Source organism: Rana temporaria, chromosome 8, assembly GCF_905171775.1.
Source record: "Rana temporaria chromosome 8, aRanTem1.1, whole genome shotgun sequence".
Taxonomy (NCBI): domain Eukaryota; kingdom Metazoa; phylum Chordata; class Amphibia; order Anura; family Ranidae; genus Rana; species Rana temporaria.
In genome coordinates, this window is record NC_053496.1 from 58,435,285 (window position 1) to 58,459,283 (window position 23,999).

General features: G+C 45.4%; 2 protein-coding genes across 5 annotated transcripts in view; one reads left to right on the plus strand and one right to left on the minus strand.

Annotated features, from left to right (window-relative positions):
* SLK (STE20 like kinase) overlaps window positions 1-3,682 on the minus strand; it is a 105,160-nt gene extending 101,478 nt beyond the window's left edge. For all 4 annotated transcript variants that reach the window (XM_040361842.1, XM_040361843.1, XM_040361841.1 and 1 more), the window contains exon 1: window positions 2,669-3,682. In XM_040361842.1, the coding sequence (XP_040217776.1) occupies window positions 2,669-2,818 (150 nt within the window). In that variant the 5' untranslated portion in view covers window positions 2,819-3,682. The remainder of the gene's footprint in view (window positions 1-2,668) is intronic.
* A 47-nt stretch (window positions 3,683-3,729) lies between these two features.
* The window catches only part of STN1 (STN1 subunit of CST complex), a 93,128-nt gene continuing 72,858 nt past the window's right edge, over window positions 3,730-23,999 (plus strand). The window contains exon 1 of the mRNA XM_040361844.1: window positions 3,730-3,807. The gene's annotated coding sequence lies outside the window, so the exon portion shown is untranslated. The remainder of the gene's footprint in view (window positions 3,808-23,999) is intronic.

Sequence of the window (23,999 nt, forward strand, 5' to 3'; positions counted from 1 at the left end):
ATCACCCCATGGGGTCCTATGCATGCCTTTGGAGAGTGTGTGTGTATATATATATATATATATATATATATATATATATATATATATATATATATATATATATATATATATATATATATACACACACACACACATACACACACTTTGATGCACTAAAATGCATACCTGTACTACTTTTCCCAACGCACAGCATGATCAGGTTAATAGACTCCCTAAAAAAGAATGGCAATCCTCTTGGGAAGCCATTTTTTAACCAGGGTGCCTTGGCTAAATGCCTAAAAATTGCCCCAAAACTGTACACAATCCCTTTGTGGGTGAAGGATGCCTTTTTAGTTGCACAAAGTCACAGGTCCTCATTGTGCGCCATTACATTAGAGTTCTTGTTAGCCCCTCCCCTGCAGCACTGGAGTCACATTATTTAGGAAAGGGAGAAGATAAACATTGGTATACTAGTCAGTACTAGTGTGAAAGGGTGTATTTGTTTTGGAAGAATAAATCACCTCTAATGATGGGCATCCTGTGTGTGGATGTTGTTGCATTATGTAAAACTATTTTTTTATTTTTTTTTGCATTTTAGAATGGGGTGCCCTGAGAGTGCGCTGAATTTTAAAGGGCGCCTTGACTGAGAAAAGGTTGGGAAACACTGCATTACGCACCGAGCAATGTACATTAAACATCACAAGTGTGTACAAAGCCTTATGGAATTACACCCACACATTTCCCACCCCGATACCTTGCCACTGAAATCAATGGAAGTGCATCAACAGAAAAATGGGGACTTTGAATGAGAACGCAACGGGACATTTTGCAAAAGTCAATGGAAGTGCATCAAGAAGACATGTCAATGCACCACTACTGTCTTGTGTTTTTAATATGTTGCAATGTAGTTTGTATTGGATATCTATGTGCATCATAACACACATCACCATGATGCCTTCCTATGCCTTGTGACGTGTGGATGTGTATAATGACGTGCGTCTAGATGCATCTTCAGATGTTTCCATCAATTTCAACAGAAAACTCATCAAGCAAAAAATGCACCAGTGTGAGTCCAGCTTGATAATAGGAAATAAATGTTTCAATTAAAAAACACTCTGACAAAACATTTGCTTTTCCACAACGCCCGCCTTCCATTGTCAGATGGCATTTCATTACAGATGTGGTGTAGCTGCTGGTCCTTCCTGTTTGGTTTCCTGACACTCGACTCCTACAGCGTTTCAGAAATACAGAAACAAAATATGACCCGGGGATCAGAATAATAGCTCCCCTTTGGGTTGGCAAGTGCAAAAATGTATAAAAAATTGCAACCAGAAAATGTGTCAGCTGATAACTCCTTAAACGCTCTGGCAATGGACTGGTAACAGTTTACATGGTTCTCTGCTATTTCCATTGACTACAATATGCCTCTCTCCATGTTAGGGAGGAGGGAGGTGTTATGTAGTCCTAACAAACTACCTGTCCTGTACAGGGGGTCATCCTGGGAAGCAAGTGGATAGCAGGATTACTAGGTTAGAATAAAGGGGGAAAAAAATATAAAGGAGACTCTTTTTTTTTAACAGAAAGAATAAAGGAGACTCTTAGTGGCTGCATTAAAGGAGCGGTAAGCTCCTGACGGGGGGGGGGGGAAATCGTTGGGCAAAGCCCACGGATGGGGCGTAAAGGATGCCCAGAGCCCGCGGACCGGGTGCAAAGCGATGGCCAGAGCCTGCGGACGGGGTGCAAAGCGATGGCCAGAGCCCGCGGACCGGGCGCAAAGCGATCCCCAGAGCCTGCGGACGGGGCGCAAAGCGATGGCCAGAGCCCGCGGACGGGGCGCAAAGCGATCCCCAGAGCCCGAGGACGGGGCGCAAAGCGATCCCCAGAGCCCGCGGACGGGGCGCAAAGCGATCCCCAGAGCCGGCGGTCGGGGTGCAAAGCGATGGCCAGAGCCTGCGGACGGGGCGCAAAGCGATCCCCAGAGCCGGCGGACGGGGCGCAAAGCGATGGCCAGAGCCCGTGGATGGGTTGCAATCAATCGTCAAACTGTGGACAGGATGCATGAGACTGAGACCATGTTATAGGGCAGTGATGGCAAACCTTGGCACCCCAGATGTTTTGGAACAACATTTCCCATGATCTTCATGCACTCAACAGTGTAGTTGAGCACCATGGAAATGTAATTCCAATACATCTGGGGTGCCAAGGTTCGCCATCACTGTTATAGGGCATGTTGGAGACTGGAGACATGATTCAGGGGATAGTCAGTGACTGGAGACATTACATGAGACTGCTAAAAATCACTTGTATAACAGGGCAATAGGGAAGCACAGATTAGTGTTTGCAGAGGTGGCAAAAAAAAAAAAGAGCAACACGTGCCGCAGGTCGGGCACCAAGGTTCTAGAGAAAGCTAAATGTGCAATTACCCAGATGTAGATCCCCCCCCCCCCCCACATTAGGTCAGGTTAACATCAATGCGTTATCCATGCGGCTGCGTTTGCCTGGGTACAGCACCCTATTCATTTGAGCCTGTGGGAAACGCAGGAAAAAGGTCCAGGTAACATTTCTAAAATCACAGCCGCTTGAAAAACGCATTGTGCTTTCCAATGTGTGGGGTAAGAATTAACGGCAGCTGTGTGCAATTTACAGGCAGTCCTTCACCCACATATAGGCGCCCCCAGCCTCCTCTCACCTTATAGACTTTCCCGAAGGCTCCGTCCCCCAGCTCCCCTATGATCTCCCACACCTCCTCGGGGTTCTGGTCCCTCTTGACATGTTCATATTGTTTCTTCTTCTTCTCTCCTCCCAGCTTAAAGATCTTCCTAAAGTTGAAGAAAGACATGTCCCCGGCGGGGGTGGGCGATGACGCCCAGAAATTAGACCTCTGTGTGTTGTAGATGGTCAGCGGGGGGCGCCTGGCTTCATGCCCCCTCCACTAAGGAGATCCCACCGGTGATCCCTTCTGATGAGCAGATCCCTTCTGTATAAGTCCCAGCTGGATCCTCTGCTGATAGATCCTGTGTGATCCACTGATAGATCCTGTATTGATGGGTGATCAGGTCCTCTCCCTGTATTGATGGGTGATCAGGTCCTCTCCCTGTATTGATGGGTGATCAGGTCCTCTCCCTGTATTGATGGGTGATCAGGTCCTCTCCCTGTATTGATGGGTGATCAGGTCCTCTCCCTGTATTGATGGGTGATCAGGTCCTCCCTCTCCCTGTATTGGGTGATCAGGTCCTCTCCCTGTATTGATGGGTGATCAGGTCCTCTCCCTGTATTGATGGGTGATCAGGTCCTCTCCCTGTATTGATGGGTGATCAGGTCCTCTCCCTGTATTGATGGGTGATCTGGTCCTCTCCCTGTATTGATGGGTGATCAGGTCCTCTCCCTGTATTGATGGGTGATCAGGTCCTCTCCCTGTATTGATGGGTGATCAGGTCCTCTCCCTGTATTGATGGGTGATCAGGTCCTCTCCCTGTATTGATGGGTGATCTGGTCCTCTCCCTGGATCCCTCTGCTATCAGGATGTCTCCTCCCGGGGTAGATCCCTCCTATGCTCCCATAGAGGACCCCCCGGTGTCAGGCGCTCAGGACGGTCCGGTAGATCCCCGGTATAATCCCTCAGGAGGCCGGGCTGTCCTCAGATGTCACCGTACACCTGTCTTAGGTCCTCTCCGCAGGCCGCGGGCAGCTCACACTGTCAGGCCCAACCCATCCTCACACGGCCCGGCGGGAGGAGAAGGAGGAGGAGGGGAGGGAGGAGAAAGAGGCGGGGGAGTGACCCGAGAATTGCGCACTGACTCCTGCCCGGACACACCGACACCGACCGAGGTAAGACTCAGCGCGGACTACACACAAGCGGACTATGGAGAGAACAGGCGCCGCGGACACTTCCTCTGTGTCAGGCCTGTGCGCGCCCCCGTACTGCTCCTGCAGCGCCTCTGAGCGCGCACGCGTCCCCCTGGCAACACTGTATTTTTTTTCTCATCATCATCAAACTTTATTGACATTAAAAGTGACACTCTGGCCTGGGGCATGTGCCAGTCAGATTCCCAATGAGGAGTGCTGGTTTCTCCCCAGTACCAGGGCCTGGCTTTTTCACATTTGTGTTTAGACCAGGTTCCCAAATGTGTAGGGCGGGCCTGTGTGCACCGAGCCTAAACACACTATTCCCAATAACATGTACCTGAAAAAGGCCTCATGCACACGTTTTTATTTTATTTTTTTGCTTCTAGGGGTGTGTTTTTTTTTTCCTCTGCCTTGAAGGCCTAGGTTACATATATGCATTTTTTTGTGCATTTTCGGTTTTGCAGAAACACACTACAGTCCATTTAACATGGTTTCCTATGGGTCACATTCACATCTGTGCATTTTATGAAAAGGGCCAGGGACTTTTTACAGAATTTTGGTTCCATAGACTTCAATGGATCAAAAACGTGTATTTAACCACTTCTCTACTTTGGGTGTTTTTCAGATTTGGTGTTTACAAGACTAAAACATTTTTTTTTGCTAGAAAATTACTCAAAACCCCCAAACATTATATATTTATTTTTTTCTAATACCCTAGAGAATAAAATGGCGATCTTTGCAATACTTTTTGTCACACCATATTTGCGCAGCGGTCCTACAAGCGCACTTTTTTTGTAAAAAATCACTTTTTTTAATTAAAAAATAAGACCGCAATAAAGTTGGCCCAATTTTTTTATGTATTGTGAAAGATAATGTTACGCCGAGTAAAATGATACCCAACATGTCACGCTCGTGGCATGGCGTCAAACTTTTATCCTTAAAATTCTCGATAGGCGACGTTTAAAAAATTCTACAGGTTGCATTTTTTGAGTTACAGAGTAGGCCTAGGGCTAGAATTATTGCTCTTGCTCTAACGATCGCGGCGATACCTCACTTGTGTGATTTGAACACCGTTTTCATATGCGGGTGCTACTCGCGTATGCGTTCGCGGCGATACCTCACTTGTGTGATTTGAACACCGTTTTCATATGCGGGTGCTACTCGCGTATGCGTTCGCTTCTGCGCGCGAGCTCGTCGGGATGGGGCGCTTTTTCTTTTTCTTATTTTTTTTTATTTATTTTATTATTTTTTACACTGAAATAAAAAAATAAATGATCACTTTTATTCCTATTACAAGGAATGTAAACATCCCTTGTAATAGAAAAAAGCATGACAGGTCCTCTTAAATATGAGATCTGGGGTCAAAAAGACCTCAGATCTCATATTTAGGCTTAAAGCGGTGGTTCACCCTAATATATAACATCAGCTCAAACACCCAGGCTCAGGCCGTTTTTGCACAACTCGTTAGTTAAAAAATATAAAAACGATTCCATACCTTTGATCAGCTGCCACTTCCTGGTTGGTATCCCGCGGGAGTGGGCGTGTCCCTTCGTCGCCGCATTGTTTCCTGGGATTACTGTGCAGGGTCTCGTGACACTGCAGATGATGAGAAATCTTTGGCTCCAGCATGGCAAATCTCGTGTGATTTTGCATGTCACATGACTCTGCAGCAGCTGCTCAATTAGTTCTGAGCTATTGCTGAGAGAAAGTATTAGCTCAATTGTGTCAGCAGCACAACGGGGCGGGTCATTATGACGCCGGCCGTTGCGATGGCAACTGAGCAGTGTTGACGGCGCGGCTCGCCGTCAACACTGCACATGCGCGGGATACAGCGGTGAATGCTGGGACTGCAGCATTCACCGCATCCCGGAAGAAAGTCCTGTGGGGCTTCACACTGCCAGGACATAAGATGGAAACGTCCATCTATAATTCATATAACATATCGTTTTATGGCAAATCGTTATGCAGCCACATAAAACAGCAGGACGGGTGAGTAGACTCTTGCATCTAGCAAAAGCGGGTGAAAGGGTTTTTAAAAAAAAAACGTAATTAGGGGGAACCACCGCTTTAAATGCAAAAAAAAAAAAAAAAAAAAATTGAAAATGTAATTTTTTCAAATGACAAAAAAAAAAAAATGTTTCTTTAAGAGGCTGGGCGGGACTGACGTTTTGACGTCACTTCCGCCCAGCAGAGCTATGGGGACGGGTGAAGGACATTTTTTCTTCACTTGTAACCCCGCTCAGCTGCCGAGCGGTCCCGATCTCCTCCGCCGCTACCGACGGCTCCGGTAAGCGGCGGAGGGCGCGGGAGAGCGGCGGGAGGGGGGGCCCTCTCCCGCCGCCGATAACGGCGATCTCACGGCGAATCCGCCGTGGAGACCGCCGTTATCGTTAACAGAACCGCTGACACTAAAGATTGATACCTCGGTTGTGGCAGCAGCTGCTGCCGTTACCGAGATATCAATCTTTAAAGTGTGGACGCATATATGCGTACAGCGGTCTGGAAGTGGTTAAAAAAGCAAAATGCACCTGCAACATGCAAACTGCAACATGCATAGGTGTGAACCAGGACCTAACGCCCTCCATGTTATCCTATGTGTCCATGCACACACAGGCTTTTAGCAGCGTTTAGTGGCAGGAAAAAACCCACTGCATGTGCAGTGCGTCCAGGAGCAGCAGAATTTGGACAGAAAAACGCTTGGCACTACTAGAAGCTGCTGAACGCGCCTAACCGTTAGTGCTTGAGCATTACTTAATTTTAAAGGCCAGAATAAATTAATGCCCAAGAGCTTGATGCCTGTAAATGCTTGTAAACACACAAGCATCGGGCATTTTTTCTGCAAATCTGCAGTTGGCTTTTAGGAGAGTTAAATAAACACCCTGTGTGCATGAGGCCTAAGACCTATGCAGGTTGCAGTTTGCATATTCCGGGTGCATTTTGCGTTTTTCAATAAAAATTTGATCCATTGTCTATGTAGCACTACCCCTGAAGGAGTTGCTGGGTATTTTTGGGTGGCACGTTACCTCTATCTTCTCGCTGTCCAGGGTGAAAAGAGAGTCTGAGGAATTTCAATGTCCACACGGTGCACTTATTTTTTTAGGATTTATTTGCAGAACTTCAATGGAAAAGAAGTAAAGGGTGGAAGGGAAGGTAGGTTCAGGTGTATAATCACAAATAGGAAACAGTCCTGCTTTCAGCAAATGGTTCTCGTTGCCACTCCAGAGTGGGTATTGCTCACCCGGATATGTCCCTCTCACTGGCCTAGCAGCCGGGATGGTGCACAGAATAAAGTCTCTGCCACAGACCTTCCTTTATGAGGAGACACTTATGTTCCGGATCCCCTGCCACAGGTTTCAGCACCCGGATCTCTCCAGATTAACTTTTGTAGAACTTAGATCTGACAGGCGACCACCATCAAGCCTCTCAGTGTATGGTGCATCCTTCGATGAAGTTTCCAGGCCTACTCCCAAGATACCAGCCTCTTGCATGGCCCTCTTCAGGATAGGTCCTCCCCTGGCTTCCTTCATTCAGTGGCCTCCTCCCGCAGGATGGACAGCACAAGATCACCTCTTCAGAAAAGCAGGCCCCAGTCTGACTACTGGGCCTACCAGGCGAAGCTGCAACCCCGGACCAACGTGGTCCCGGAGTCAGGATTCAGGACACGCACCTCAGGCCAGGCAGGCCACGAGGCGCGAACGACGGGCCCCGCCAATGGCGTCTGTCCCTTAAGTACCCCTCCCCAGCATGCACAGTGGGGCGACCACTTCCACTGATTCGCTGCTGAGGGGAACACCCAATACACCTTCACCTTCCTGCCGCCACCCTTGGCCTGGGGTGGTAATGACACCCCCAGGCGAACAATGGTGGAACTCCCAGCACAGCCATGGCTGGAACAGAGGCTAAATTTGCCATTAATCACACTAGTCTGAGCCCAAATAACAGCTCAGACCCCACTAAATTTAAAACAGTGCCGGTTCAACAGGAGCAGGCCGCTACATCTATGGAACCAAAAACCAGAAAAAAGTCCCTGGCCCTTTCCATAAAATACACAGATGTGAACATGGCCCATAGGAAAACATGTTAAATAGACTGTAGTGTGTTTCTGCAAAACTGAAAACGCATAAATCGTTTTAAACCAGCCTAAGTGGGTGCTGCAATAACTATGGGCTGTAAACAGAACACATTCAAAGTGAAAAGTATGTCACCAACATACCGAGGATCTCCAGAACAGGTCCTAAGCTTTACTAAGCGGTCACATGATACAGAAGCAAAGTTTCAGAGCCTCATAGGATCCCTTTATCAGGCATCACATTCTCCCAAAACATCTCTTGTACTTATGAAGTGATCGCTCAATAAAGCTTTGTAACCATTCCGGAGATCCGTGGTGTGCTGGAGACATCGGTTTCCCTTTGCAAATGGGTCACCAACCCCTTTTTTTTAAAACGCACCTTAACCACTTTCCACCCATCATATTGTAAAATGACGGCATGCAGGATCCCCTCTCGTTCTGGGACAATGTTATATGACGTCGCCCTAATGTCACCACTCTCGCGCAGCCACGGATGGGGTGCGCAGCACTGTGGCCCTAGCACACGGTGTGACCCCGATCTTGGTAAAGAGGCTATGACGTGATTTACTCGTAAGTGCTGTTTATTGGCTCTCCTTGCCTTACACTGACAGAGTGTGGGGCAAGGAGAACCGATCAGTGGCATCTCCTCTGTACAGGTAATCAGAGCCCTATCAGTGCTGCCTATTAGTGCGCATCAGTGCGGCATATTAGTGCCCATAAGTGCAGCCTATCAGTGCACATCAGTGAAGGAGAAAAATTATTTATTTACAAAATTTACTGACAGAAACTAAGATTTTTTTTTTTTTTTCAGCAAAAAATAAAAAAAAACAGCAGTGATTAAATACCGCCAAAAGAAAGCTCTATTTGTGTGAAGAATATGAAAAAAAATTCATTGGGTACAGTGTTGCATGACAGCGCAATTGTCATTCAAAGTGTGACAGCGCAGAAAGCTGAACATTTGCCTGGGGAGGAAGAGGGTAAAAGTGCCTAGTATTGAAACGGTTAAAATGGAATTTTACACATAGCAACTTGATCAAAAATAATGTTATTTAGCAAGGAATTCTACGTTAAAGCGGTTGTATACCCCAAAAGTATTATTATTATTTTTTAATGAGCTAGTATGACTAGCATACTAGCGCATTATCAATTACTTACCTTAGATCGAAGCCCCCGCAGTGGTCCCCGGACACGTCCTCCGTCTCCGCCATGATACCCGGAGTGGCTTCCGGGGATCGCCGCTCCGGTGCTGTGACTGGCCGGAGCGCCGATGATGTCACTCCCACACATGCGCGTGGAACGGCACGACTTCATTCAAGAGCCACCGCGCTCAGTGCGCCTGCGCCATTGTTAACACCCGCTTGCTCAACGGGGATCGCTCCGTTCATCCCCGCTGAGCCGGCAGATGACAGGGCGGTCCCTGTCAGATCTCCGCTCTCCCCTATGGGGGGATCGGATGAACACAGGCCATCTGCAGCAGGAGAGGATACTGGGGATCTTTGGTGCAGCAGGAGAGGATACTGGGGATCTTTGGTGCAGCAGGAGAGGATACTGGGGATCTTTGGTGCAGCAGGAGAGGATACTGGGGATCTTTGGTGCAGCAGGAGAGGATACTGGGGATCTTGGTGCAGCAGGAGAGGATACTGGGGATATTGGTGCAGCGGGAGAGGATTCTGGGGATCTTGGTGCAGCTGGAAAGGATACTGGGGATCTTGGTGCAGCGGGAGAGTATACTGGGGATCTTGGTGCAGATGGTGTAGAGTAGACTGTGTAGGTACCGGGGATCTGCTGTGCAACAACCACTGAGACTGGAATAAAGATATCTACCAAAAGACAACAGAGCAAATGTGCACAAGCTGCTTGCCAGTGCTCTAGTTTCTCTTCATCTACAAAATATTACACTTTTAAATTGAGCTACAGCCTGTGGTGTAGCTGGCAGCTAGTACAGATAGAAACAAACGCAGCACATATCTGAACAGGACCAAGTGCTGCATGCATTTCGTACCATAGAGGTTCAACAAGAATGGTCAGTTTTTGATAATACTTCTTTAATGGGAGAACTGATTGTCACTTTAAAAAGGCTGTCTGCAGCCTTCAGCACTATTTGAAGCGTTTTAAAAGACTGACGATCCCTAATAGCTTCTTGTTTAAAGGGACAGTCAGCACTTCCATTAAAATCTATGTTTCTCTATACTGGTTTTCTTTAAAGACGTTAACATTTGACCCTTTCCTTGTATATTAGCCCCTACAGATAGCTAATAACCTCCTCCTCTCAACACTTAACCCCTGCTCTGCTGCCTACTTGCCTCATCCTGTGTAGAGAGCATGCAGGTTCCACACAAAATCTTGTAGCACTATGACCCTGGAACCCTAAAAAAACGCTATAAAAATGCACATTCCATACACACTAGCCCAGATAACAAGCAATTGTGCTGCAAGTTTGAAAATCACTTGGTAAGCCATTGCTAGACTTGTCAGGCTTCAACAGTTTGTTGCACAATTGCAGCAAGTCTGCATTGCATGACACCAGATCAACTTTCTTTGCAAACATTCTGCAAATTATCAGCAAGTTCTGATTCAGTTATGTTGTGCAATAGTCATCCCACCACAGGGGTCACTGTGACTTATAGAGCTCTTACTGTAGACTCAGCACTGCAACTTTGCACTTGTTAGAGACATGCCAAGGAAATTTGCTACAAATTGGAAAAGTGTCAACTATAACTTGTGCTTCAAGTGCTCTGCAAGTGTAGAACTTTATAGTGAAAAAGTGCAGCAAGTTAACAGACTTAAAATTCCACACTGCCACAAATTTGTGGCATGTTATCCTTGCTATCTGGGACATTATGGATGAACGCTAGCTCTTTAAAGGGGAGGTTCACCCTAAAAACCACTTTCCCTTATTACACTGCCCCCCCCCCCACATTACAATACGATTAGGCCTGTTATGTTTTTTTTTGATGCTGTACATACCTTCGTACAGCTATTCACCCGTGGCTTCGGGGTTGCGAGTCCCGCGGGAGTGGGCGTTCCTCACATGCTGGTGATTGACGTTTTGACAAAAAAACAGCTCCCCCCCCCGTCGCGTAAGCCGCGTCACGATTGGCGAAAGGAGCCGAACGGCGATGCGCAGGCGCAGTATAGCACCGACTCGCCGTTCGGCTCCTTTCGCCAGTCGTGACGCAGCATACGCGACGGGGGGGAACAGTTTTTTTGTCAAAACGTCAATCACCAGCATTTGAGGAACGCCCACTCCCGCGGGACTCGCAACCCCGAAGCCACGGGTGAATAGCTGTACGAAGGTATGTACAGCATAAAAAAAAACATAACAGGCCTAATCGTATTGTAATGTGGGGGGGCAGTGTAATAAGGGAAAGTGGTTTTTAGGGTGAACCTCCCCTTTAATCACCCCCAATGATCAGTCGGGTGGTCTTTACACAGACAAAGGGGACTTTTACCATCCTTGTCCTGGTGAGACACTAAATTATTTTTCCCATAACAACGTTTTTTCCAGTTGAAAAAACATTGTTTCCCAAAATGTTTTGCCAAGAAAAAATACCCTTATTAACCGGTTCCCAACTGCCTCACGTCTATTTACGGGGGGCAGATTGACTCCCCTGCGCAAAACCCCATTTTCTTACAGGGTTTCCTTTGAGGGGTGCAAACACAAATCCCTGTGCTGTCAGAGGAGTGGAGACATGTCGTTTATTCCTAGTAAGTAGGAACAGCGATATGTCTCCTCTCCTACTCAGTCCAATCCCCATACAGTTAGAACACACTGAGGGAACACACATTTAACCCCTTGATTGTCCTTAGTGTTAACCCCTTCTCTACCAGTGACATTTAAACAGTATTCAATGCATTTTTATAGCACCGTATAAATGTCAATGATCCCAAAAATGTGTCAAAAGTGTCTGATCTGTCTGCTGCAATGTCGCAATACCGCTAAAAATCCCAGGCCACCGCTATTACTAGTTAAAAAAAAAATAATAAAAATGTCATAAATCTTTCCCATAGTTTGTAGATGCTTGTAGTTGTATAACTTTTATGCAAACCAATCAATAAATGCTTATTGCGATTTTTAATACCAAAAATATGTAGAAGAATATATATTGGCCTAAACTGATGAAGAAATTTGTTTTTAAAAACATTTTTGGGAATATTTATTATAGCAAAAAAGTAAACAAAAATATATATTTATTTTTAAAATTGGCGCTCTTTTTTTGTTTATAGTGCAAAAAATAAAAACCACAGAGGTGATCAAATAGCACCAAAAGAAATCTCTATTTGTGGGAAGAAAAGCATGCAAATTTAGTTTGGGTACAGCATTGCAATTACCACTTAAATTGACGCAGCGCCAAATTGTAAAAAGTGCTCTGGTCAGGAAGGGGGTAAAACCTTCCGGGGCTGAAGTGGTTAACATAAGCTTTACAAGATACTGATTTCTGGGTTTTTAAACTGAAATAAAAAGGGAAATATTTTACACAGACTTTTGTGGTATCAGGTGAATCAAGGCCAGTGTGTGCTAATGGCCTTATTATACACTCTGCTAGGTTTTATAATCCGCTTTTTCTAGTTTAAAGCTGTGTCCAGGCCTAGAGGGTTACTTTTTGTCATGTTAAATTAGTTTTATTATACTCTCTGATCATCTGGGTCATTGGATCCCATAAGTCATGACTCTGAACATTCAGAGGTTTCCATGGTGACACCAGCTAGACCCCCGTCTAACATACCACGTGTGCAACCGCATGCAACTTCCTGCTTTAGGCTAAATTTACATCCGTTCTTTTTTGAACACTGTAGTGAATAATAAAGGCTTTATTTGCGAAGAGTCTGTACCTGCACTGCTCTTTCACTGAAGGTAAATATATACAGTGCCTTGAGAAAGTATTCATACCCCTTGAAATTTTCCACATTTTGTCATGTTACAACCAAAAATATAAATGTATTTTATTGGGATTTTATGTGATAGACCAGGGGTGTCCAAACTTTTTTCAAAGGGGGCCAGACTTGATTAAGTGAACATGCGTGAGGGCCAACTATTTTGTCTGACATTCTTTGTCAGACAAACACTAATACACTGCCCAACAAGATATCTCTTGCCTTTGTGGCTGTGTGTGGTGAAGAGATGAGCTTGGGCGTGTTATTTGGATATACTGTAAATATTTCTTTTGTGGCCCCAACGAATTCCAGAGCGCTGCTTAGGACTAAGGATGAGCTTGGGCGTGTTATTTGGATATACCGTATTTATTGGCGTATAACACGCACAGGCTTACCATTGCCATGAATGCATCCTCACCATTGCCATGAATGCAGCCTTACCAGTGCCATGAATGCAGCCTTACCATTGCAACCAATGCAGCCTCACATGTGCCATGAATGCAGCCTCACATGTGCCATGAATGCAGCCTCACATGTGTCATGAATACAGCCTTACCATTGCCATCAGTGCAGCCTGAATGATGCCCATCTGCAGCCTCGGAGGGCAGAGGGAGGGGGGGGCGGGACGAGTGCCGACAGATTACAAACAGTAGAATCTCTTGTTTACCCTGTGGCCTCTTTAATACAAAATCCCGCCTCCTATGATAGACAGAACAGTTGTCCAATGGCATCCCAGGAGACGGGACTTCCAATAGAGATGCTGCTGAGTAAACAGGAGATTCTCTTCATGTAATCTGATGGCGCTCGTCCTGTCCCCTACAAGGCAGCGCCCCCTGGGGGCCACAAACAATTTATATATCCAAATCCCCAGGGGGGCCATTTTAAATCAACAGGGGGGCCGCATTTGGCCCCCGGGCCGGACTTTGGACATGCCTGTGATAGACCAACACAAAGTGGCACATAATTGTGAACTGGAAGTAAAATGACAAATGGTTTTCCAATTTTTTTAAAAATAAATATCTAAAAAGTGTGACGTGCATTTGTATTCAGCCCCCCTGTGTCAATACTACAGTGTGCTATTAATAAGATGACTAAATGCGCATGCGCTAGTGGCGTAAATAAAATTACAGGACGTATTACAAGAAGACTGTACAAGTAAGTTATGTTTCACAGGCAGAGGTGAATAATGCTAGTTATGCCCTGTACACACGATCGGAATTTTCGATGGGATAAAATCCGATGGAATTTTCGGTCGGAATTCCGTTCAAGCTGTCTTGAATACACAATGTCAGACCAAATTCCGACCGTCCAAAATGCACTGACGTAAAACACTACGACGAGCCGCGAAAAATTAAGTTCAATGCTTCCGAGCATGTGTCGACTTGATTCTGAGCATGCATGTTTTTTTCTCCGTCGGAGTTCCACACAGAAGATCGTAGTTTGCGATAGGATTTTTTTCCATCGTAAAAAAAAAATGCATGTTATATTTCTAAACTCCGACGGAAAAAGGTCAGATGGGGCCCACACACGATCGGAATATCCGATGAAAAAATTCCGTCTGACTTTTTTCATCGGAAATTCCGATCGTGTGTACAGGGCTTTAGGTAGTTTAGAATGAGCAAAAGTTGTAATGGAGAGTTTACAACTACTTTAAAGTGGTTGTAAACCCCCACCCGGAAAGTCACCTACAGGTTAGCCTAGATTAATGCTTACCTGTAGGTGTTTGCAATATCTCCTAAACCTACACGGTTTAAGAGATATTTGCCAATAGGTATACACTGTTGTCTACGGCGCATGCACGCCGTAGACAACGGCGCAGTAAAAACCCCATTCATAAAAACGGCAATGCCGTATTTGACAGGTCCCGCACACATGCGCGGGAGTGACGTCATCACCGCTCCGGCAAATCACAGCGCCGGAGCGGCGATACCCGGATGTAACCTTCTGGCCATCTGGTGGTGGCCGTTGGTATTACAAGTTAAGCATTACAAGTTAAACAGCAATTCTAATGTAATTTTTCACTATTTTTCATTGCCATCTTCTTCCCTCTAATTAGAACCCCCAAACATTATATATATTTTTTATCCTAACACCCTAGAGAATAAAATGGCGATCGTTGCAATACTTTCTGTCTCGCCGTATTTGCACTTTTTTTTATTAAAAAATGAGACAACAGTAAAGTTATCCCCATTTTTTTTTATATTATGAAAGATAATGTTACGCCGAGTAAATTCATACCCAACATGTCACGCTTCAAAATTGCGCCCGCTCGTGGAATGCCGACAAACTTTTACCCTTTAAAATCTTCATAGGCGACGTTTAAAAAAATCTACAGGTTGCATGTTTTGAGTTACAGAGGAGGACTAGGGCTAGAATTATTGCTCTCGCTCTAGCAATCGCGGCGATACCTCACATGTGTGGTTTGAACACCGTTTACATATGCTCTTCTGCGCGCAAGCTCGTCGGGACGGGCTGCGTTTTCTGGCTCCTAACTTTTTTAGCTGGCTCCTAGACTCCTAGCAAATTTGTCAAACTCTGTATTAGCAGCACAACTGGTCAGCGTCCACCATTCTTCAGTCAGGTAGCAGGCTCCATCAGCATCTGTTCTGCTCCCGAGTGTTCCAGAATGTCTGCCACTGCACCTCTTTTGTACTCCGGTCCAGTGGAGAGCGATCTGCTGGCAGCCAGATGCACTGCAGATGGGGCTGCACCTGGTCATGCTATCAAGAGTTCGATATAACCCAGGGTTCTCATGTACAGGTCTGGTCAGTCAGGTCAGTATGTCTGTTCCAAGTGGAGAACATTTTTTTTTTCAGTTCTCTTCAGGATTAGTAACTCCTGGTTTCAGTTCTGGAGCCCAGAGGCTTTGTAGAGACTTGGGAGAGATGAAGCTTCTAACCTTGGCCCAACATTTTACTGTATATTTGCTTCAGGGCTCCTTTCCTGGAGACCAGCTTCAGGATGAGCAGTGTGTATGTGTGTGTGAACTGTTCTGGCCTCAGGGAGAAGCGATCTGACCAAGCTATTGCTTGGGAAGTAGAAGAGAAGTAGGGCACAGGAGCCTGTGCATCCAAGTTGGGCAGTTTGTTTGTCACAAGGCTGAATAAGTAAATGTGGTGAGTCTGTGTGTAGAAAGGCTCAGGGACTACATAGTCAAGATAACTAGGAGCCTGGGAAATTTCTGTTTGTCGCTGTGACGCTGAAAACCCCTGCAATTACCTTTTGAATGTAAGTGGGCGAAAAGCCCTGAAATGTACTTCACTGACCGAAGTATACTGTATACAGCTGATCCTACATACATTTATATAGCATGCCCAGCAGGCACATTTGTTAGTAAAGAAAAGTGTTGCAAACGTTTTATTGAATCACCCCGTAGACCAGCACACATGATGCCAATTCCTTTTCGCAGGTACTAATTGAAATGCATTAGTAGCCGTCGGCTCTGTTCATTTCAGGAACAAACAGTGCTTTTATTCTGTTCTTTTTCATCTAATTAAAAGCCAGATGCTGTTTTAACATTAACTTTAGGTAACAACACTAAACAGAAGCAATTTTATCCACTCTCATTGCAGTTAGAATATAAAGCTGAGCAAATACACTGAGCAAATTTTGACTGTTTCTTGAAATTCAATGGGTGGCCCTGTTGGCACCACTCCACCTGGCATTCTTCAATTAAAAAGTCAAAGGAGTGGCCAGGAAATAGTTGGCCAAATCGTGGCTGCATCCAATCGGATTCAACTACCTTCACAATACCTATAGTGAGAAATTCGCCCCTCCGTAATGTTTAATGTGGGTAAGAGGAACCTGTTATGCCTCGTACACTCATACTGGATTTCCGACGGGAAAAGTTCCCATCGGAAATCACGAGGGGAAAGCCGAGAACCTGGTCGGTCAGTCTTTCCCCCTACACACGAGAGGTTTTCCCAAGAGGAAAAACTGCGATGGCGCTTTGGTCGGGAATCCCGGCCCTGTGTGTGCTCCATCGCAGTTTTTCCCAATAAAAACTGCCAAAAAACGCTGGGCAAAAGTCCGCCGTTTTTCCCGGCGGGAAAAAAGAGAGCCGATTCTCTTTTTTTTGTACGGCGGTTTTTGGGCAGTTTTCCCGTCGGGAAAACCGGACCTGTGTATGAGGCTTTAGTTTTCACTCTTTCAACCTGCAGACTGGACAAGAAATCTATGGATGTATGGCCAGCTTAAAGTGGTTGTAAAGTCTTTTTTTCCCATGTTATATATATATATATATACCTGCTCTGTGTAGTGGAACCTCTTCTTCTGGGGTCCCCTGCCGGAGCTCTCTGCTCCTCCTCTTCTTGGTGTGCCACCATAAGAAGCAGCTTCCAATGGGAGCTCTATAGACACGCACAATATGGCTCAGCCCTATCCCCACTCCCTCTTCACAGGATTCCACTGAGAGCAGCAGTAGTCAATGGCTCCCACTGCTTTTGGCCAAGGTTGTGAGAGCAGGGGAAGGGAGAGAACAAATGCAACCAGGCACAGCGATTGATAGAGGGCTCAGGTAAGCATTTAGGGAGGGGGCACACAGAAAGTGATAGAACATTTTATACCTTAATGCAGAGAATCCATTATGCAATGTTGCATTGGTCCAGCTTCTAAATATATGCCATAGTCACCAGTACTGCTGTCTTCCTGGTCTCAATAAATGTAAAGTGTTCTTGTCCAGTCAGAGAATGCCTTGCATTAGTTAAAGGGGAGGTTCACCCTAAAAACGACTTTCTCTTATTACACTGGCCCCCCACATTACAATACGATTATGCCTATTAGTTTTTTTTTGATGCTGTACATACCTTGGTACAGCTAATTCACCCGTGGCTTCCGGTTTGCGAGTCCCGCGGGAGTGGGCGTTCCTAACATGCTGGTGATTGACGTTTTGACAAGAAACGAGCTCCCCCCCGTCGCGTAAGCCGCGCCACGATTGCCGAAAGGAGCCGAACGGTGATGCGCAGGCGCAGTATAGCGCCGACTCGCCGTTCGGCTCCTTTCGCCAATCGTGACGCAGCTTACGCGATAGGGGGAGCTCGTTTTTTGTCAAAACGTTAATCACCAGCATGTTAGGAACGCCCACTCCCGCGGGACTCGCAACCCGGAAGCCACAGGTGAATTAGCTGTACCAAGGTATGTACAGCATCAAAAAAAAACTAATAGGCATAATCGTATTGTAATGTGGGGGGCCAGTGTAATAAGAGAAAGTCGTTTTTAGGGTGAATCTCCCCTTTAAGAAAAATGCATCCCCTGCAAATAGGCACTAGTGACAAGCCAAATTTTTTAATTTATTTTTTTACAGGTACTTATATAGCACTGTCAATTTATACAGTGCTATACACATATATATTGTACAATAGAAAAATATATATATATATATTGCAGAAAATTCAGCAAAATTCAGGAGATTTCAGTAAAGTTTTCCTATTTTGGCAAAATTAATTGCAGTCAGTGGAGAAAGAGAAATTAGGGTGGTTTGAACCAAAATTTCCTATAGGCGTACAGGTCATCATTAGTTCAGATTTAGCAATTAATATTGGCCCTAAAATTATTGCTCTCACTTTGGCGCACGTGGTGATAGGTTACTTGTGTAGCGCAATCAACGTTTTCATATGTAGGTGCCCCTGATGCATTTACATACATGTGTACATGTATGTGGGAAAGACGGGGGTTCCAAGTTTTTGGGGGGTTGTATTCTTGGGTGTACCTTTTAATTGTTACACTTAACTTTATTAGCCCTCTATATTATAGCATGTTTACTGTGACAGGTTCTCTTTAATGGTATATTGGTGGTCTACTAGACATTATAATAGCTCGTATTGTGAAACGCTTGTAAACCACGGTACTCGCAATCCATGGTTTTACTGTAACTGGAATAGTTGGAATAAAATGATGATCTTTCCAGTAATGATGGGAATAGGAGAAAATAACAGAAGTGCAGAATATTTTCATGTATGCAGACAATGGATGACCATCCACACATTTACAAATTTGTAACTTAGTGTTTCTCATGCCGCGTACACACTGTTGTTTTTCAGCATGAAAAAAAACGACGTTTTTCAGCATGAAAAAAAAACTAAGTTTTTCCAACTTCATCATTAAAAACGATGTTGCCCAGACACCATCGTTTTTACAAAATGATGAACAAAGCGCGGTGACGTACAACACGTACGACGGCACTCTGAAGGGGAAGTTCTATTCGCCTTTGGGCTGCTTTTAGCTGATTCCTAGTTAGTAAAAGACGATTTGCGCTTTTTTGTCTGTTACAGCGTGATGAATGTGCTTACTCCATTATGAATGGTAGTTTTACCGGAACGAGCGCTCTCGTCTCATAACTTGCTTCTGGGCATGCGCGGGTTTAAAACGTCGTTTAGCCTACACACAATCATTTTTTACAACCCGAAAAACGATTTTTTTTCAGAAGCCGAAAAACGATGTGAAGCCCACACACGATGATTTTAAATGACGTTTTTAGAAACGTCGTTTTTTTTTCATGCCGAAAAACGGCCGTGTGTACGCGGCATCATAGTTATGACATTTAAAAAAATTATATTGATGGGGGGGAAGAAAGGTTAAAAATGAGAAGTTATAAAGTGACTCAATACATCCCCATTATAAATTTCTGAGGTGCAACTGTACGCAACTCCTAGCAAGGTTAACAGTTCCAGTCATAATTGCAGTGCATACCAGGAGTATTGGCAGCACTTAGTTATTCATCCATCATTTAGTATAGTGTAAAAAAGGTATATAGGGCCAGATTCACAGAGGAGATATGACGGCGTATCTCCTGATACACCGTCGTATCTCCTGTGGTATCTATGCGGCTGATTCATAGAATCAGTTCCGCCTAGATAGCCCTAAGATCCGACAGGTGTAATTGACTTACACCATCGGATCTTAGGATGCAATACTTCGGCCGCCGCTGGGGGGAGTTTGCGTCGTATTCCAGCATCGGGTATGCAAATTATCAGTTACGGCGATCGCTTTTGAATTTTTTTTTCCCGGCGTAAGTAGGTAACGCACGTCGCGATTCACAAACACGTCGGGCCGCCGTAAGTTCGCGCAAAGCACGTCGAAAATTGCGAACGGAGCATGCGCAGAACGTCTGGCGCGGGAGCGCGCCTAATTTAAATGGTACCTGCCCCATTTGAATTGGGCGGGCTTGCGCCGGACGACTTTACGTTACACCGCCGCAAGTTTCCAGGTAAGTGCTTTGAGGATTAGGCACTTATACTGAAAACTTGCGGCGGTGTAACGTAAACGGGTTACGTTACACAGCCGCAAATTTTTTTGAATCTGGCCCTTAGGCCCCATACACACGATAGAATTTATCCGCGAATACGGTCCAGCGGACCGTTTCCGCGGATAAATCCTCTCGTGGATTTCGGCGGATTTTCATGCGATGGTGTGTACACACCATCGCATTGAAATCCGCGCCGAAATCCTCTGGCGATGACGTGTCGCGCCGACGTGCGCGACGCTGTCATATAAGGAATTCCACGCATGCGTCAAATCATTACGACGCATGCGGGGGATCCCTTCGGACGGATGGATTCGGTGAGTCTGTACAGACCAGCGGATCCATCCGTTGGGATGGATTCCAGCAGATGGATATGTTGTGCATGTCAGCAAATATCCGATCTGCTGGAATCTATCCCAGGGGAGATTTATCCGCGGAAAAAGATCCGCTGGCGTGTACACACCATAGGATCTATCTTTCGCTGAAACCCATTTGCTGGGATTTATCTGCGGATGGATTCTATGGTGTGTACGGGGCCTTAGTGATCATGGAATTCCATTTTGACTTTCCATTTGACTTGCCACTATATACACAGTATATCATTTACAATTGTGAAGATCTCAATGGTCACTACCTATATAAGTTATGCCTGCAGAACTGATGGAGTTCAGAAAACAATTGCTGTGTATTTGAATGAGAAACATTCAGCTCTTATATGTGTTTAGACTGAGGAGGCAAGCAGCAGAGGTGATCTATGCAAGATCTTCACAGCAAAGAAACCATGGCAAGAGCCTTCTGTCCAAGCTCTCTACCAATTGGGCTTACTCACAACGACAAACCCATCAACTGTATGTTTTCCTGTATATACTGAACCTTTCACGACCTCATGTATTGCGAAAGAACCATGACGGAAAATATGTACAGATGTGATAAAAGTGGTTTCTCGGTGTGCAAACCACAATTATCAACTGTTATAAGCCAAGAGTCCAAGCAATAGAAAGCTCTGCCTTTTACAGGAATACAACGAGCTCCAGGCAGAGGAACTATGCGGTATTTAGAGATACTTTTCTAAAGAGTTTTCTCACTTCCCCTAATAGCATTCTTTTAGGATTCCCCCTGACTTTTTATTTTTGTGGTCACTAGGACAGGAAGTGAGCAAATAAAACAAAGTTAGGGTCCAAAGTGTAATAACCAATAGAAACTATTCCCTATTCAATGTGGCCACAGTTGTAAACAACAACTTTAATATACAATGCATGCTTGAGGTGATGTTAGCTGTATTAGTGCACTTGAGTCAGAATTGAGTACTGTGCAAATAAAAAAAAGCATCATGGACAGTATTTAATCTACACTGCATGTAATTCTACAGATGTCCGTTTTGTATTGTTCTTTTTGTATGTAGCACTACCCCCGTAGAAGCTGCTGGTTTAGATTTTTGGGTTTTGCACGTTACATTTAAGTTCGTTGTCTAGGGAAGGAAGTCTGTAGAAATTGCAATGTCCACACAAGATGTAAAACCTTCAACTGCAGGCTTTATTTTTGCTGCATAAAACTTGTGAAGGAAGTAGAGAGTAATGCCCTGTACACACAATCGGATATTTGATGGAATCTAATCCAATGGATTTTTTCGACGGATATTCGATGAAGCTGACTTTCATCAGTCTTGCCTACACACCATCAGTCAAAAATCCGACCGTGTCCAACGCGGTGACGTAAAACACTACGACGTGCTGAGAAAAATGGAGTTCAATGCTTCTGAGCATGCATCGACTTGATTCTGAGCATGCATGGATTTTTCTCCGATGGCGTTCCACACAGACGATCCTTTTTTTCTATCAGTTTTTTATCCATAGGACAATTTTAAAACATGTTCTATTTTTTTTTTTCAACGATGGGCCCACACACGATCGGTTTGTCCGATGAAAGCGGTCCATCGGTCTGTTTTCATCAGACAAACCGATCGTGTATACAGGGCTTTAGAGAGAAGGGGAAGGTTCAGATACACAGTACAGAATGCACAAAAAAGTATTCAAAGTTTCAGTATTCACCACTCACTCTTGAGTGGGTATTGCTTACCCGGATAGACCCCTCTCATATGGCCTAGCACCCGGAATGATGCACGGACAGTATAGGAACAGTCTCTGCCACAGACCGTCTGAGAACACAGGATGGGTTGTCAGGAATCCTCTGCCACAGGATTTCAGTCTCAAACTTCCTCTCTTACAGCAAAAGAGCCTTTAAGCCAATCCGGCAGAGTGTAAGACAAATTGCATAGTGAATCCCTTTCCTTAACGAGGTCACCAGGCCTATCCCGAGACATCAGCCTACTTTGCTTGTCTCCTCCAGGGCAGGTCCTCCCCGGTTTCCTTCGCTAAGAAGCTTCCCTCGCTTGGATGGACAGCTTGGGATCCCTTGTAGAACCATAGGCCCCAGTCAGCATAGCTGGGCCTACCTGATGGGAGTACAGCCTTAGACCAACGTGGTCCCGGGCTGGAATCATGCACACTCTCCTTGCGCCAGGAGGGCCACGATGCGAAGGCCCCCGAAAGACCGTGTCTGTCCTTTAAGTAGCCCTTCCCAGCATGCACAGGGGGGCACCACTCCCACTGGGCTGCTGCCGAGAAGGGTCACTTAGTACACCATGGTTCGCCCAAGTTTCAACATGGGCCTGAGGTGGTAACGCCACCCACAGGCAACAGGGGGAAACTTCTATCGAGCACAACCACAGCCAGAACAGAGGCGAATTTACATAGAATTACTTGAGTCTGAGCCCAACTATGGCTCAGATGCCCCCTAAATTTAAAGTAGCGCCCTTGTCATTGGGAGCCTGGTGCTACATGTAAAAATTTAAAATGTGTATTTTTTCAAATAAAAAGGGTTTGTGGCGAGATTGTTCTGCACTAAGCACAGTATTGGGGAGATTAAAAAAAACAGCACTCAGAATCTGGCAGCTTTAACTTCAGTTTGTTCATTTAATATTTGCCACCAAAACCTGGAAGCTGATTGGTTTCTATGCAGAGCTCCACCAGATTTTGCACAATCCAGATTTAGTAAATACACGCCCCATTGTGTCCATCAAGGGCAATAAGAATAAACAGCTATGCTTGAGTACTTGCAGAAGCGATGTGCTCCCAAACTTGTGCATCTAATCTATAAAACCTAAAAATAATAAACATGTTATGCCCCGTACACACGATCGGAAATTCCGACAAGAAAACCATTGATTTTTTTCCGACCAAATTTTGCCTCAAACTTGTCAGCTCTGCCTACTTAAAGCCTTCCAGTTCATTTGCTCTCTGTCTTCGCCTGTGTTAACATCACAAGAGACTTTCTCCTGCATTCCTGTTGAAGACCTGCTTGACTGACGTTCCCTCTGGCTACAGATCCTGCTTGCTGTACTACTACCTTTATCGCTGGCTCTTCAACATTGGCTTGGCCGACTACCTGATCCGGTTACTGAACTTTGGCTATGTTATGACTACGCTTACTCTGTTTACCTTTTTATTTTTATTATAAAACAAGTGTGATTTAACTGTACTTCTGTCTCGGTCTGATTCATGGTTTCTGACAGTAGGCAAAGGCCATGAATTCAGAAGATGCAGCCAATCCACTTGTTGGTAATATTTTTTCCAGATTGGATGACCTGGATCACCGCATGGATCAATTTGCCACGGCGATACAGATGCTCCTGAGTTGCACGGCTCGTCTAGAATCTCCCACTGTGGTCGATCCGGTAGTCTCTTTGCACGCAGCCCCCTCGAGTATTACCTCTCTAAGAGGTATGTCTGGTTCCGCTTCGCTTCCCCAGTGATTAGGGGGCGATCCAGTTCAGTGCAGAGAGTTTCTCAACCAGGTTGAGATATACTTTGAGATGCTGCCCCAGGCGTTTCCCACGGACAGAAGCAAAGTGGGCTTCGTGATATCTTTGCTTTCTGACAGAGCCTTGGCCCGAGCAAACCCTGTATGGGAGACGCAAAAACCCATGGTCCT